Raw genomic sequence first — 15841 nt, 5'->3', positions numbered from 1 at the left:
AACAGTAATCACGGATTCAACGCCAGAAAATTGAGGCAGCAACAACGAAAGTTAACGCAGACAGCAAACCTTGGACACCAACAGTAGAAACTTGACAGGCACTTTGCCACCACCACTAGAGCAGCAGTGAGCTACACTCCATAACAGAAACCGCAACGGAAGGTAATTGATTGGTGGTGATGGGTTTGTTGGGTTTATTATTATTATTAATACGGTGATGGTGGTGGTGGGTTATTGAAGGAGGTTTAGGAGGGAGGCGACGGCGGAGATCCATGAAATGGTGGTGGCAGTTGACGGTGGTGGTGATGGGGTGGGGCCGACGGCGTCGGTTATGGTGGTGGTTCAAGGTGGTGGTGGTTCAGGAGTATAATTGTAAAAAATATATTTTTTCAAGAATTTGAAAATATGGACGGGAAAGTTAGGAATTACAAAAAAATTTGGATTTTACCTTTATTATTTTCCCAAATCTCGTCTCCTACCTGACTTTCTTTCGAAATTTGGCATGCTCCCTCTTTATTTTTGTCTTTTACCAACGCGTCTTATCAGTCCAAATTCTAAAAAATTTTGAGAAAAAAAATGCTATTTTGGGGACTCTCTCAAACAAGGGTTATTTTAAAATTTTTCCCTAAATTTAATCATTCAATTAAATTGTACACTTTTTAGGACTTTTTTAACCTTTTAAGTAAATTTAATCATTCAATTAAATTGTACACTTTTGGTATGATGGTTAAAGGTGATTTATGAATCCTTTACATGTGATCGAGTCCTCGTTAATCAAGATGAAATTGTAGTGTGCATGATGGAAGAGCGACGGGAGGCTATCCGAAATAAACATTTTTGATCAAGATATGAAAACGTTTATAAAACCATGACAATGTTACCGGACCGATCTTGTAAGTAATCCACTAATCCATTAGGGGTATAGACAATAATAATTGGAAACAGGATTTGATACTCCTGCTAGAATTACACTTTAATCAACTGCTTAACATCTTAAAATCTATTTATAACCAGCATACTTTCAATTTCACTTATAAAAAATCAATAAAAACTATTACACAATAATTTGATCATACAACACACATTTTCAACACAAACCTCATCATTCAAGAACATATAAATGCTCTTCATAAAAGTACTATAATTTCAACCTATTAAGATGACAAATGGAGATTTTGAACATCAATCTGTAATCTTTTTATTCTTTCCTCCATTTTTGTAAGTTCGTTTTGAATCATCACAAGTTCATCTAATTTGCTTTGAGCAACTTCTTGATAAGGCTTACCCACAAACTTAACATAATTTTCAAGACTATCGGTCGTCTCTAATAGATCTTTTTGCATTGCTTCTTCAAGCTTGCGCGCTAAATTATCAGCCATGCGTTTTACTTTATCAACCACCTTTTGTCTTCGGCCCGGGAAATTTGCAATCGCTATGTATCTGTCACATAGAAAAAGATTTGATTGAATACCTAAAACACAATTTGTTATAAAACAATAATATCATTTTCAAGAATTTAGACATCAATTATTATTAAATGGAAGATAGTATATGTAGCAGTTCAGGATGGTTTTGTTTTCTTTTCAACATGTCAAAAGGGTAAATAAATTTTATAAAAAAAAGTAGTTTTATTTATAATGCATTAAACCTTTTACAACATTTTATTAATAAAAAATATATTCATAGTTTTGTTGAAAACTTGAAATAATATTATACTCGAATTATATTTGACACAAAAACTATTTATAGAAAATTTCAATTTTTTGGACAAAAACATTCAAAATATTAATATATGGGATACGGTTAAATTCGATTATGTTTTATTTATGACGTGTCAAAAAAGATTTTTATTGCATGAGACCTTTCAAATCATTTTATAAAAAAACTAGAATGTTATTGAAATAATATCATTTTCATAATCATGCTGACACAAAATTTTTGTAAAAAAACCAAAAAAACAAGAACATAATTTGTTTCGGGTCAAACCAACTCCACCCGTACAAAAACTATCCGTTTTGACCCATGACCCAACTGGCCCCGCCCAAAAGGCGGTAAGTAAGATGGGTTACCCGCCAGCAGAGCAAAGCCCGAGAGCAAGAAGATCTTCTAAAGTTGTTGGTAGGACCGACGTCAAGAGTGAAGCTAATAAACTAGCGGTTCCTATTCCACCAAAGGTCCCTAAAAACTGTAACAAATGAAAAAACAGACTAATAAGCACTAAACAACTTTGTAACAAATTAAATATAGCATACATATATAATAAAATAAAGCTCGCTCACCACTTCACGAATTTCTTGATCAAATAACTTGGAAGCGGCAGCAGCACTGAAATCCTCTACTACTTTGATACTAAATTCATTTTCTTTCTCGACCAACTTACGCGTTTCTGAAGACATAAACCGGTTTCCAGAGTCCGTAACCAAAGCCCATTTTCTCTCAAATGTTTCCTCGTAAAGTTCTACTCCGCGTGCATTATTTGATTTAAGCCATTTCACATATTCCCCTAGTAATCTCTGCATATTTAAGAAAATTCATGATAAAAAAAGAAAGCGCGCAAAACGCGATTCCTAAAAATGTTATTAAGATCAAATATTATTTATTACTTACCTGCGATTCCAATAATGCTGGACCAAGGACATCGTTTCTAACACTTGAAACCGCAGGCATTGGAGATTTATTACCTCTAAAAACATATGACACCACGATATCAAGATTTGATAACCGTAGAGTTGAAACAATAAGATCCACAATCTGTGCTTGTGTTTTATCTATCTGCATTGAACAAATTTTAAAACAAAGTCTGTTATAAATCCAAAACATTTTCCTTAAAAAATTAAACTTTTTTTCATTAAAGCCGAACATATCGAAACTACATTACAGGCACAAAATGCCCTTTAATATTCAAAAAAAGACAACAAATTTAAACTGCAACATGTTGATACCTCATCAAGGTACTTTCGTCATTTGCAAAAAGTCACACCAGATGAAAAAAGCAGTGTTTTTTTTTTTTGAGAAAGCAACAAATTTTACAAATAACATATTGAGATATCATGAAAGGTACTTTTTGTATTTTCAAATCTATAAGGGCAATTTCGTCATTTAAGTTAAACCAGATGGCAAATGCTGGTAACTTTTTAAGAAAGGCAACATATTTTAACCAATAACATATGATATCAAGAAATGAACTTCCTAAATATTTCAAAATTTAAGGGTCGTTTTGTTTTTCATCCCGCAAAATATGCCAAATGACAAAAATGACCTTAAATTGATTCCTAAAAATGCTAGTGACATATCATACCAGTGACAAAGATTGTTTCTTCCATGATATGCTTTCGATTTCCATCTTGAATTTATAACTTTTAACACTGCTTATAAGCTCTTTTATTGAATTCAAATCTTTTTTGGCCCGTTGCAAATCTTGTTCCACGAGCTTTTGAGATGCAGAAAGCAGTTGTTCTGCAATCGCAATAGGTGTTTCAAGTTTAAGTTTCATTCTTTCGGTTCCTGTACTTGTGGACCTGTCTAAAAAGCTATATAAATAGTTCTCAAGATCATAAAAGCTTGTTGTTTCCCAATAAGAATCGGCCCCGGTCAACTCCTCGTGCGTTTCTTCAACATTGGCTGTTAGTTTTCTTTTAAGGGCAGATCTGGCGGATACGGGGAATAATATTACTTCGTTGTTTAACAGCTTTTGTGTGTTCTCTTTGATAAATCCAATTGCTTCCTCAAGCTGTGCGTTTATCAATGTTGAAAACATGTTTAGATAAGCCTTAAATAGTGGCGGAAAATGGACGTGTTTGGTAACGGGTCAAAACGGGTTGGTTTGACCCGCAAACATGTTTTGGTCCATCTTTATAGAAAAATATATACAGGTAGTTAGTGTGCACTTATGAATAGGAAAATAATATTATTACAACAATAATCTAATTTTTTGTGTGGTTATATGCATCAAAAATGGGCTATCAAACTGTATGACCCGTACCATAGTAGCTAAAGTTTCTGATTTGACCCGTTTGAGATAATACAACCCAAATAAGCAGTGGCGAATCTTGAACACATAATATGGGTGGGCCAGAGGATTTTGAACAATAATTTGGATGGGTGGACTCAATACATATAATTTTTTTTTTTTTTGGAAAAATTACACCACGACGAAAAGCAGGGTCGGCCGTGGCCCGCCTTGGCCCACACTAAGATCCGCCAATGCAAATAAGCAAATGGGTCAAAACTATCTAAGGGGGTGTCTGGATGTTCATTCTCAAAGTGATTATTGTGATTTCAAAAACTATACAGTTTATTGAAGTTAGAAATAGTTGGTAATATATAATATATCCTCAAAAATCAATTTTTATGGAAGTGGTCCGAATCTAGTTATTTCGACCTCAAAATAATCAGAAGCAGATGACAGATGATATAAAACTGAATAATCACTCAAGTAACACATCCAAACAGCCCCTAAACAAGATTGAAGGGAAGTATATACAAACCTCAGTGGGAGTTTGGTATATATCAGATTTATTCAGTACAAACACAACTTTTTTCTTCCATTGTTGCGTGTAACGCAAAAAAGCAACCTGAAAATCACCAAACAAGATTAATAATCAGCACTAGAATAAAAAAAATGCATCACAAAACATGTAAAGGTGGCATTTTGACTGGTCGACGGGTCGTTGGTTCTCTCTCTAAAGGGACAAATTGGTAAATTTTTAACAAGATGGCTAAAGTGAGAACCGGTTGAACAGATCAAGAAAGTCAAATAGGTCAAAGACACCCCAAAGTGTGATCAAAATAGTATTTTATTTCAGAAAATAGTTCATATAATATAGATTTTTTAACGACAACTAACACATTTTTATACCTCGCTTTCGGTTAACGGGCGATCAGCAGAAATAACAAAAAGTAGCAAATCTGCTCGGGGCACAAACTCTTCAGTCAAACGTTGTTGTCTTTGAAGAATCACATTGGTTCCTGGTGTATCAACAATGATCATCTGTTTTACCAAAAATAAATAAATAAGTAGTTGCAATGAACAATAAATAATACAATTATTAATTACTCACATGCTCAAGTATCGGTGCAGATATATAACATATATATTGGCCATCCGGATGTCTTTCACAGCGTTGTTGTTCATTAGATTCAAGCTCAGAATACCTTAAAAAGGTTATTTCATTTGTTGTAGGAATAACTCCATCTTTAAGGTATTTTCTCCCAAGAAGAGCATTTATGAAAGTCGATTTTCCAGAATTAAATTCACCCTGCAAGCTTAATTTCATTAGAAGATCATGATTAACTAAAAAAACGAAAAAGAAACTCCCCGGGAATCTTAGCAATAGATAAGAAGTCAAAATAAAAGAAATTGGCTAAATATAAATTAAAAAAGATTAAAAAAAATACTTTTCAACCTAAATTGTTTTACTAAAAAAATCAAAATTTCAACACAAGTATTTGTAAACATGTATATAATACATTACTATTTGTGATTAAAAAATAAAGAGATGAGCAAAAATATAGCGGTGGGTCAACCCAATATGCTTTGACTTTTGACCCACCTTATAACTTATTAGCTTAACCAATTTTGACCTATTATTACCCGACCCGCCAACTTTTTCACACAAACCAACTTGGTTTCATATCAAATTTATGCCCTGGTGATCAGTTTCATAATATTGATTATAAATAAATGCAAAATATGTCACAGAACTCTGAGGTTAACCATTAACCAACAGAAAAAAAGTCAAAAAAACAACTCTTAACAAATTGCTAATCCTAATGTTACTATTACCTATATACACGCTTTTAAACTAGTGTTAATGTCAGTACCAAATGTGAGTTGAATGTTGTTTTGTAACAAATATTAAATAAAAACCATTTGAAATTAAGAGCTAATACCAACTTACACCCGCGCAACCAGAATTTGTTGAAGTTCAGCGCTCAATTACCACTATAACCAATAAGAACGGTTCACTGAGGTGTGAAACTGCATCATTCAGAAGTGAAATTTCCTCCATCTGAAATAATAATCCATCCAAATAACTAACTTTAATGCAAGTAAATAAAAATTACAACTTAAACCATATATAGCAAGATTGAAAGATCACCATAGGCGAAGCTCGCTGTAAAACTTTAATTGTTTCAAGCAGCAACGATCTCTCGGCTTGTATCAACTGCTTTTCTCTGTCCACCAAATTCACAAAACCCGCGAACCCCTTTCCACTCGGCAGCCCGTTTGACCGGTCAAACTCCGGCCCGTTACTTAAAGCTTCCATCTTTTTATCCGATGCATACATGCTATAAATCTTGTTCATAGCATCATTTTCCAACAACTTCAATCCTTCCAATGAAACAACCAGACCACTTGCTCCAGATTGTAACAAAAACGACATCTCGTTTAATAATTTATCTTTGTTACTTGACACAACGGATACGAATATTGGAATCTTGATTTGATTGATTGCAGAAATTGATGATTCGTCCGCGACTTGTTCTTGACTGTTGTCATAGATTATAAAATCAGAACCTTCAAAACTAGAGCCATTAATGGCGGCGTTTAAAGTTTGCACTTCTCTTCCGATTAGTGGAAGAAACACAGAGTCGGATTTCGAATCCATGATTGTATTTCTTGCAACAATGGCAGGTAAACCTGTTTCAAATTATGTAAAATTACATAAGCAGACTCTTATTTGGACCAGTTGGACAGGGAAAAACAAACTTCAAACGGGCATAACTTGGGCTATGATCGGAGATACGGGGCCCATAACCAGCAGACGGAAAGGTCGATGAATCAGATCATGTGGCTTAGCTGTCAAACCCGAATTCCTTTGATTTAAAGCCCCGATTTCGTCAATCAAATTTTATTGGTCACTTTACACGTAAACCGCATAATTTAGGCGTCTGTTTATTGTTTTAATTTCAAATTTTATTAGCCAATTTTTATTTTAAGAAGTTGGCAAACCTGCCAAATTTAGAAAATCCCTATAAAATATTCCCTGGTAACGTTTGCGCTTACAGCCTTACAGGTATGCATGAAACCGAAAAAATCGATCCAAAACCGAAAAAGCCAAACCGAAACAAAAACTGACGGTTTGGCTTTATGTTTTTGTAACAACCGAACTTACAATTCGGGTTTGGTTTTGCATGTAATAAAAACCCCAAATTCCGAACCAAATTTTCTATATTTTCATTTTTACTTTTAAGTAACATGTATGAATTTAAGTTAAATATGTAACTCATATATTTTAGCCCAACTGTGTAATAATCAGTTAGTTATTAATCAACAAAATGAATTAGGCCTAAATTCATTATTTTGGGTTAAAAAAATTTCTCAGCCCAAAATTTTAAGCTTAAATGGCAAAACCGAAAAGACCAAAACCAAACGGTTTTCAATAATCCAAAGGCCAAAGTTTCGGTTTTTGGTTTGGTTTTAACCAAAATCCGGCCCAAACCGAACTGTGCACACCCCTAGTTTGTGCTTCCGGTTTACGTCATATCAGAAAGGCATAATTAAAGAACCTAATTACATTAACCAATTAACATAATGCCTCAACATATGCATAATTTAAAACTTTGGGCAAAATCAGCTAACTTCAAAAGCAAAAAATTTCTAACCTTGATCAGAAACCACCACACCACTAGCACTAACAGCAGTTGCAATATCAACCCTCTCAGAAACCAACAAATAAGCCCTATCCTTAATAACCGCTTTCAACAAACACGCAGCATCATACAACACCCTCCCACTCCCATCTCCACAACTTAAAACCACCACCCCAACTATCCCCGAAACCGCTTGATCGACAACGTCAATAACCGCCTTCCCGCCAGATATCACTTGTTCAGGGTTTAGTTGAAGCACCACATTAGGGATTTTGATCTCCGGGCGCTTGTACCCGCCCGGGAACAATGTTCTTTGGGGTTGTTGGTTTTGGTTGGTGTTTGAGATGAAGGAACCTATTAAACACAATGTATTGGTAGAATGTTAAGAGTTAGCTTTATGTAAATATGGATTCAATATGTAACCTCACATCTTGTGAAACCATAACGGATTCGGTACGAACCTTGGTACCCACTTTTCCAAAAAGTCGGTATTGGTTGCTATCTCGAGACAAGCATTTTGTAACAAGTGTGGGTACCGTTCGGTTAGGGTGAGCAATAGCCAAACCGTTAACCAAAAACCAAACCGAAATTATGCGAAAACCGAACTAACCAAAAATTGGTTATTGGTTTTTTTGTGTACCCTTGGTTAGCAGAAACTAGAAATATATAAAAATATGAATGGTTTGTTTGGTTTCTGTTAACCAAGGGTACACAGAAAAACCAATAACTGGTTTTTGGTTAGTTCGATTTATTTCTAGTTTTTGTACCTCTGTTTCATGTATTACGGCTCCATTTAATGTGATTCTAAGCAAAAATTTTAGCCAAGTTTGGTTTTGGTTATTGACCGAAAACCAACAAATTAACCAAATTAACCGAACCAATATCAGTTTCGTTGGATACTTTGTAAAACCAAATTTTGGTTTTTAGTTACGTGGAGCGGAATAACCGAACTGATATATGCCCACCCAATAAAGTACTTGGCACCACTTTTCCATAAATACGGTATCTGTATTTTCGGTACCAGTATGGTACCGCACGATTGGTATACTGCAATACTCACTACCCATTCTTCCACAAGTTTGATTACAATTCTAATTTATTAAAATAAAAAATTAAAAAAAAAATCATTAATAAAAAAAGTTAGTAGCGGTATTTTTTGGTGCCGGAATCGGTAATGGTATTTGGTACCCACTTTTCCATAAATTCGGTATCGGTAACTTTGGTGCATGGGTACCCGTTTTTCCGGAAATTAGGCATTAGGGGGTGTTTGGGATTCCTTATTTTACCTCCTTATAACTTTTCCCATAAGTTATAAGTTACAACACAATAACCCACCTTCCCAAACACCTTTTAACTTTTTCAAAAATTATTAGTCACTTAAAATAAGCAATCCCCGAGTACTAATATCATCCATCCCCATCCCTATCCCTATCCCTAGCCCTAGCTTATTCTCCCTAACTACAAATACAATTTATTTACTAACCATTCTTGTGTATGCAGGTAGTGATGGAGATGGTGGTGCGGCGGTGGTGGAGGTTGAACAGTGACGGAGGACGGTGGTGGGTGAAGAGTGGACGGTGGGTAAGGGTAATTGAGTGGTGGAGTAATGAGACCATTAGTGTGTGTTGAGTGTTTGTGTGACTGTGTGTTTGTTATCTTGAGATTGATTTATTATGTGTAGGTGATGATGATCCCAGATTTCAAAATTATTATTCTTAAACTTACTTTTGTTGGTAGCTGTAAACCGGCAACTGTTTTTTATTCACGTGGATATTTTTTTTATAAAGGCAACTATATTTTTCTGTTTGGGTTATCTAATTTGAAGAGTTTAATCGGGGCTTACACTGCCTTCAGAGTTCGGCTTGGGCGTTCATCCGACTGCTGATTGTCACTTGACAATTGTTTTGCCATCACAAGAGCAAAACTAGCAAAACTCTCTAGTGTAACACACGGTAAGACGAAAACCCGGATGGCCTCGGTATCCAAACTGATAACCTCATAAAGCCTGACTCAAATTTGTCATTGTTAATATACATCGAACGTGGCACAAGTAAGGATTAAATTTGGGTCTCGGTTGAAAAAACCAAAATTTTCTTACCAATAAAACCACATTTTGAGGATATTATTCACGTGGGTATTATTTTAGAATACAATGTATAAATGTTGTTACTGTATTCTCTTTTTATTATAATGATAAAGCACAAAAATTGTTTTTAACTTTTACCTAAAATGTAACAATATTATGCGGTCTATAGGTGGATTTATTGTGCGATCTAAAGCACAAAAATGTTGTTAGTTTTTACTAAAACACAAAAATATTGTTAGTTTTTACTAAAATGTAAGAATGTTTCACCGTCTCTATCTCTATCCCTAACTTTATAATTATACTAAAATACACGGTATTTTTTTTTGTTCAATTAAATAATACTTTCTTATGCATTTTTTATTACAGATTTCTCTTTCATTTACAACCAACAAATGCAACAAATATTTAAAAAAATAATTAGAGCCAAACAAAATTTTTCCAAATTTACAAAAAATCACTACATTTTATCTCTTCACCCTATAATTTACACTCACAACCCCACCTCATAATTTACAACTTCTCCTCACATAATTTTAGGGGATGGTTGAGAATGCTCTTAGTTCAACGTTGATTTTTGAACGCTGGATGAGGAATGAGATGTTGGTGTAAATGTGTACTCAATTGTGGGGTAGGCTTAGCTAATGTATTGCGCCGGCTCGTTGAGTTGTTGACGTATCGTGACCATTTGTTTAAGTCTTAGGCGTAATGTGCCTACATGGTGGTGTATTTTAAGTGGTTTTACATTGGTGTGTTATTGGCTTATTGTGTCTTGTATGTCGATTTATGTCAAGTGTCAAGTTGATATCTTTTAAATGTTAATTATATATATACTAGAATTATGCCCCTCACGTTGCGGTGGGGACGTAAAATCATATCAAGTAGCATTTATGTCACACCACCGCAACGACAACCAACACTGGAAAAAACTCGTATAAAGAAATAGATAAAAAAACAAAAAGGTTAAACCAAATGACAGGAGACGTAGAACATTGAACCACACACGCGAAACGTAAAACATAAGAAACAATAACTAAGTCGATCTAGGAGCTGCATGTTACGACGGGCTCGTGAAACGGGAAAAAATAAACGTAACAACGTTGAATCATACATACGCGTTGCAACGTGTTAACTCGTAAAGTGTAAACCGAAACGTAAAACGTAAAATGTGTAAAATATGAAAAGTTTAGTGGACCAAAGTTGAAAGTGAAAAGTGTTAGGATTAAATTGTAAAAGATGTTGAAGTATTGGGTTAAAACTAAAGTATTACATACAAAAAAAATGAAAAAGAACAACTAAAAGTGGGTACAACAAATTAAAGCCCATGATACAAACCATGATGCATACTAAAGTTGCTAATTGTGTGTGTGTGTATATATATATATAAACAAGTAATATATTTTATTACATGTAACAACATATATTGCATGTAACAAAAAAAAATTATGTTACATAGGGTTTTCGTGGGTTTTCACAACTCAAATGGGTTTTCATTTTAATATATATATATACACTTTTCTTGCATTAAACCGTTGTATCTCACATTGTCTGACTTGTAACCTAGCTGATGAGGTTTGGTGGTTTCACTAACTGGCATGTAGGTCCCTCCTCTATTTTAGTTTTAAGTTTTCTTTTAGGCTTGTTTTGTGTATACACAAGTGTATTTACTTTTTAATGTATGATTCACTAACTGGCATGTGAATTCACTTTTGTAGCATTATAGTTGCTTTTAAAATTTTAGCTTGTCTGTCTGTGTTTGATTATATTTTTATGGGTCCAACGCAACGCTCAGGTTCTTAAATGTTTGGCGCCCCCGCCGCAATGCGGGGTGCCAATACTTGTGTCAACAATGTTGTTCACCCACTTAAGTATCCAATAACTTGTGTCTTTTTTGGTCACCTCTCCACCCTTATCTCGAGTAATTCACTCTACAAACAAGTCCCGATGCTCGAAAATGTTGCTCTTTGACCTACTCACCCAACTCGAATGGGTTCGAGCAGAACGCCCGCCCGCCTGATGTAAGATTATTATTCGTGTACATGGTTTCAATTGAGAGTTTGAGACTGATTTATGAACTCTTCATAAATCTTACCGACTTTATATTGTTAATAGCAAATTATTAATGCATTAAATGTACTATTTACTCGACTAGGCTAATTAGCCCTTGTATATTGAACACACATGAGATAAATTTTACCTAATTGAATCTTGAGTGAGTTTGCCTATAAACCTAACAATTTCAATTTCAATAACTTCTAATAAACTCGCACATTAATTATGATGTGATTACCATTCAACTTATAAACTCGACGAGGATCAACTTGATCGAGCTCACAAAAGTAAAAGAGCTCGATTGAATATTGAGTGAGTTTCCATTATCAACCAAACAATTTCAATTTCAATAACTTCTAATAAACTCGCACTTTGATTATGATGTGATTACCATTCAACTTAAACTCGACGAGGATCAACTTGATCGAGCTCACAAAAGTAAAAGAGCTCGATTGAATCTTGAGTGAGTTTCCATTATCAACCAAACAATTTCAATTTCAATAACTTCTAATAAACTCGCACTTTGATTATGATGTGATTACCGTTCCAACTTAAACTCGACAAGGATCAACTTGATCGAGCCCACAAAAGTAAAAGAGCTCCCAAAGCTCTTTTTTTCAGTTACAACTTACAACAATAAATACCAAAACTTATGCGTTTTGGTCATTGCTACACGCACCAACGACCTCCGGTATCCTTGGTGGTGGGGATGAGAAGTCCAAACACATGCCCCTAATCACCCTTTCATAATAATCTTCCTCCACCTCTTCCTCCTCCTCGTGCTGAGAAGTAAGTTGATGATACTCTACAAGTTGTCGCAGACACTGGTTTTCACGCGTTAAGTTTGCGTTATCGTTTGCTAATCTTGATTTTTCGGCCAATAATGCCTCCAATTGAAGCCTCACCTATACAAATCAAAGTTAACAAAATTATTTACTTACCCAATATTTTATTTTAACAATAAAACACATCTATTGCGTTAAGTTTGCGTTATCGTTTGCTAATCTTGATTTTTCGGCCAATAATGCCTCCAATTGAAGCCTCACCTATACAAATCAAAGTTAACAAAATTATTTACTTACCCAATATTTTATTTTAACAATAAAACACATCTATTGCAGTGTAACTCCTTTTTAATCAGTTTGAATTTCAAACGGGTCAATAAAATATATTACTTGTTTATAAAATAAAAATGAACATTTTATTTCTTTAACTAGAAAATAAAAGTATATCACACTATTTACTTAGATCAGACCAACAGGTTGAATGTTAACGGGTCAAATAAAATATGAACAAAAATTGTTGTGGGCCAACCCGACCCGCAACATGTTATTTTTTTTTTTAACTAAAAAACACCATAACTTAAAAGCATACCAGATCATCTTCCTCTGGTGGAACTCCTTTCACAAACCCGTCCCGAAGCCGTCGGTTTTCCTCCTCAAGAATGCTGCATCTTTCTTGCATAAAACAAAGATCGGATTTCATCGATTTCATTTCTCGAGCTAAAAATCCTGCCCTTTTCGCCATCGATACAGCAATCTTAAATTTAAAAACAAATTCAAAATAAAAGCAATCAGAAAATTGAAAACCTTGTGTTAAACTTAGCTTTACTGAAGAATAAATAATCTACTCACATTTTTCGCTCTGTTGAGCTTCCCGAACTCTTTCGGGTTATCACACATTTCTTCAGAAGATTCTTCGGGTTCCAGCTTTCTTTTTGTTCCTCTTTTGTTGGACTCCAAATTCTGTGCTTCTTCTTGTTCTTCTTCATTTGATAAAATTTGATCTGTTTTTGCTTGTTGTAATGAACTATGAAGAACATCAGATAATGTTGGTGCTCTAGCTAAATCCTTTGCTCCCTACATAAACGTCAATTTAGAAATTAAGTATTGATGATGGTCTCATGAACTACTCAAGATCGCACTTATAAAAGCTTAAATCGAGCCGAGCTCCAAAGAGCTCAAGCTAGCTTAGAATTTAGCTTGTTTAATAGCCAAGCACAAGCTTTATTTGTCGAGCATGAACCGACTTGCACTCATAAACAAGTTTATTACTCGTCTAATTTTAATTTAATATATTAAATATATATTTTTTTATAATTCTTATTATACATAAAAATTGATATAAATAAGTAAATAATATGCATATTATTTACTAAATAAATAAACAAGTCAAGCCGGAGCCGAGCTCGAGCTTAAAAACCAACTCACGAGCCAAGCCTGAGCTTGAAAAACTAGTCATGAGTCAAGCCCGAGCCAAACTCGAGCATGAAAAACTACTCATTGGCCGAGCTTGAGCTTGAAAAACTAGTCAGGGGTCAAGCCCGAGCCAAGCTCAAGGTTGAAAAACTACTCATGAGCCAAACTCGACTCTTAAAAACTACACTAAACACAAGCCAAGCTGGAGCTTGAAAAACTACAAGAGCCAAAAGCCTAGAGGAGCTCGGCCCGACTCATTTACCCCCTAAAATTAGCATTAGCAATAAGTTAATAAGTTACCTGAAGAGCATTATCAAGATTATTCGAAAGCTGCGAAAGCGAGTTGGCAACCGAATCGAACCCCCTCAACAACAGCAACGAGTCCTCCTTCAATCGTTTCGCCCGATTCCTCCCCTCATAATCCTACACACCAAAACCCCCAAATTCAAAACCCTAAAAAATCACAAAATCAATCAGATTAAACATAAATTCAAAATTACCAGACTCTGATCCTTCTGGTTCTCAAGAAGCGTATCGATCCGGTTACGCAGAACGCTCCAGAACCGCTTATCGGAAACCGGACTCGATCCCTGCAATTTGAACAACAATTGACGTTAGTAAGGTGATATTGTGAGGTATTATGCGATGATTTGAGTGAATTGACCTTGAATTTGGGGTCTGGAGATGGTGATTCCATTGATGCAGTTGCTGCGAACAGGGGAGTTGAGTAACGGCTAGTTTTGAGAAATTAAAATAAAATGAGAAATTTAAGTGTTTAAATAACAAGTGAGGCAAGTAACGTTATTATTAATGGAAGATAGGTGTTGGTTTTTTCAACGAATCTAACGGCTCTATATTGCATCTCGTTTTGGATTTTTATTTGTTAATTAGTGGAATGGAATTCAATAGCGCGTTGTATACGGAAATTCACTCGGTGTAGGTTTTGGTTCGTTACAACGGACATAGGCCCATAATTCTTAAAAAAGGTGTCCCCGCCGTGTAGCTCAGCTGGTTAAAGAGGCGTAAGACTTGGAACAATAACCTAGAGGTTATGGGTTCGAAACCTCACGTGTTTGCGTGTCCGGAACAACACGTTTTGGAACAATAATTGTTAAAAAAGTGTTTACAAAATGGCTCATTAGTTGAATGGAAAAAGAGTGCTAGAGTATGAAATTAATGGTTATGGGTTTAATTCTCAAAAGTGTTGTTCTTTTTTTATATATATAGAAAATAACTTTTATTTGTGTTTTGTATGTCATTTTAAAAACCTTTTTATCATTATTATTATTATTATTATTATTATTTGTTTTGGTCTGTGTTTGAGCTTTTGAAATGTAACTCTATTGGTAAAATTGTCGAATTATCTAATCGAGAACGTGATTTTAGGGGCCTGTTTTTTTACTCGTCTCAGATCCCAAAATTTTAAATGATTCATGTGGACGGCCCTAGGTGCAGTGCCGGTACAATACAGCACGCAATATAGCAGCCGAGGAGAATACCCAAAATGAAAGTCGAAATATTACCAAAAAGACATCTACGCATGTTCAGTTTGTTACGACGGCTCAATTTACATATCAACATAAATGAGAAAACACGTGGTGACGGTATATTAAGAAATTATGAAATAGTTACATCTAATATAAAAGTGTGTTAAGGGCGGCATATCTCAATTTATTATAACCAGTGGTTTGAAAGTTGTACTGTATGCAACAAAATATTAAATAGTGTGAGTGGATCACTTTTGGTTTTTAATATATATATAATTTTAGAAATGTTTTGATACTTTTTATGATTAAAAAGGCTTTTCAAGTTTTCGTTTTTCGGTTTTTATAATGGGTTTTTAGTTTTAATTCGGATTTTTTTTTTTTGTATTTGGGTTTGAAATTTTTGGACTGAAAAAATGGTCCAAAAC

General features: G+C 34.6%; 2 protein-coding genes across 2 annotated transcripts; both read right to left on the bottom strand.

Moving 5' to 3' along the window:
• Window positions 1-1126: 1126 nt before the first annotated feature.
• On the bottom strand, window positions 1127-9212 carry LOC143611787 (putative transmembrane GTPase FZO-like, chloroplastic). Its single transcript, XM_077085929.1, has 12 exons — window positions 9080-9212; window positions 7609-7950; window positions 6102-6643; window positions 5943-6011; window positions 5061-5258; window positions 4859-4990; window positions 4488-4574; window positions 3299-3730; window positions 2608-2772; window positions 2280-2513; window positions 2070-2185; window positions 1127-1440 (listed from the first exon to the last, which is right to left on the bottom strand). Exons 1-12 carry the CDS (start codon window positions 9210-9212, stop codon window positions 1155-1157), a joined length of 2736 nt encoding a protein of 911 aa, XP_076942044.1. The 3' UTR covers window positions 1127-1154.
• A 3169-nt stretch (window positions 9213-12381) lies between these two features.
• Window positions 12382-14632, bottom strand: LOC143611783 (uncharacterized). Its single transcript, XM_077085927.1, has 6 exons — window positions 14594-14632; window positions 14430-14519; window positions 14230-14352; window positions 13366-13590; window positions 13106-13270; window positions 12382-12636 (listed from the first exon to the last, which is right to left on the bottom strand). The coding sequence occupies exons 1-6, from the start codon at window positions 14624-14626 to the stop codon at window positions 12382-12384; spliced, it is 891 nt and encodes a 296-aa protein (XP_076942042.1). The 5' UTR covers window positions 14627-14632.
• Window positions 14633-15841: the final 1209 nt, after the last annotated feature.

The sequence above is a fragment of the Bidens hawaiensis genome, unplaced genomic scaffold (assembly GCF_021521415.1).
Source record: "Bidens hawaiensis isolate Kalapana, Puna unplaced genomic scaffold, B.hawaiensis_p1.1 tig00032199_1, whole genome shotgun sequence".
Classification (NCBI taxonomy): Eukaryota; Viridiplantae; Streptophyta; class Magnoliopsida; order Asterales; family Asteraceae; genus Bidens; species Bidens hawaiensis.
The sequence above is the reverse complement of the archived record's forward strand: the minus strand, read 5'-3'. Positions and strand labels throughout refer to the sequence as shown.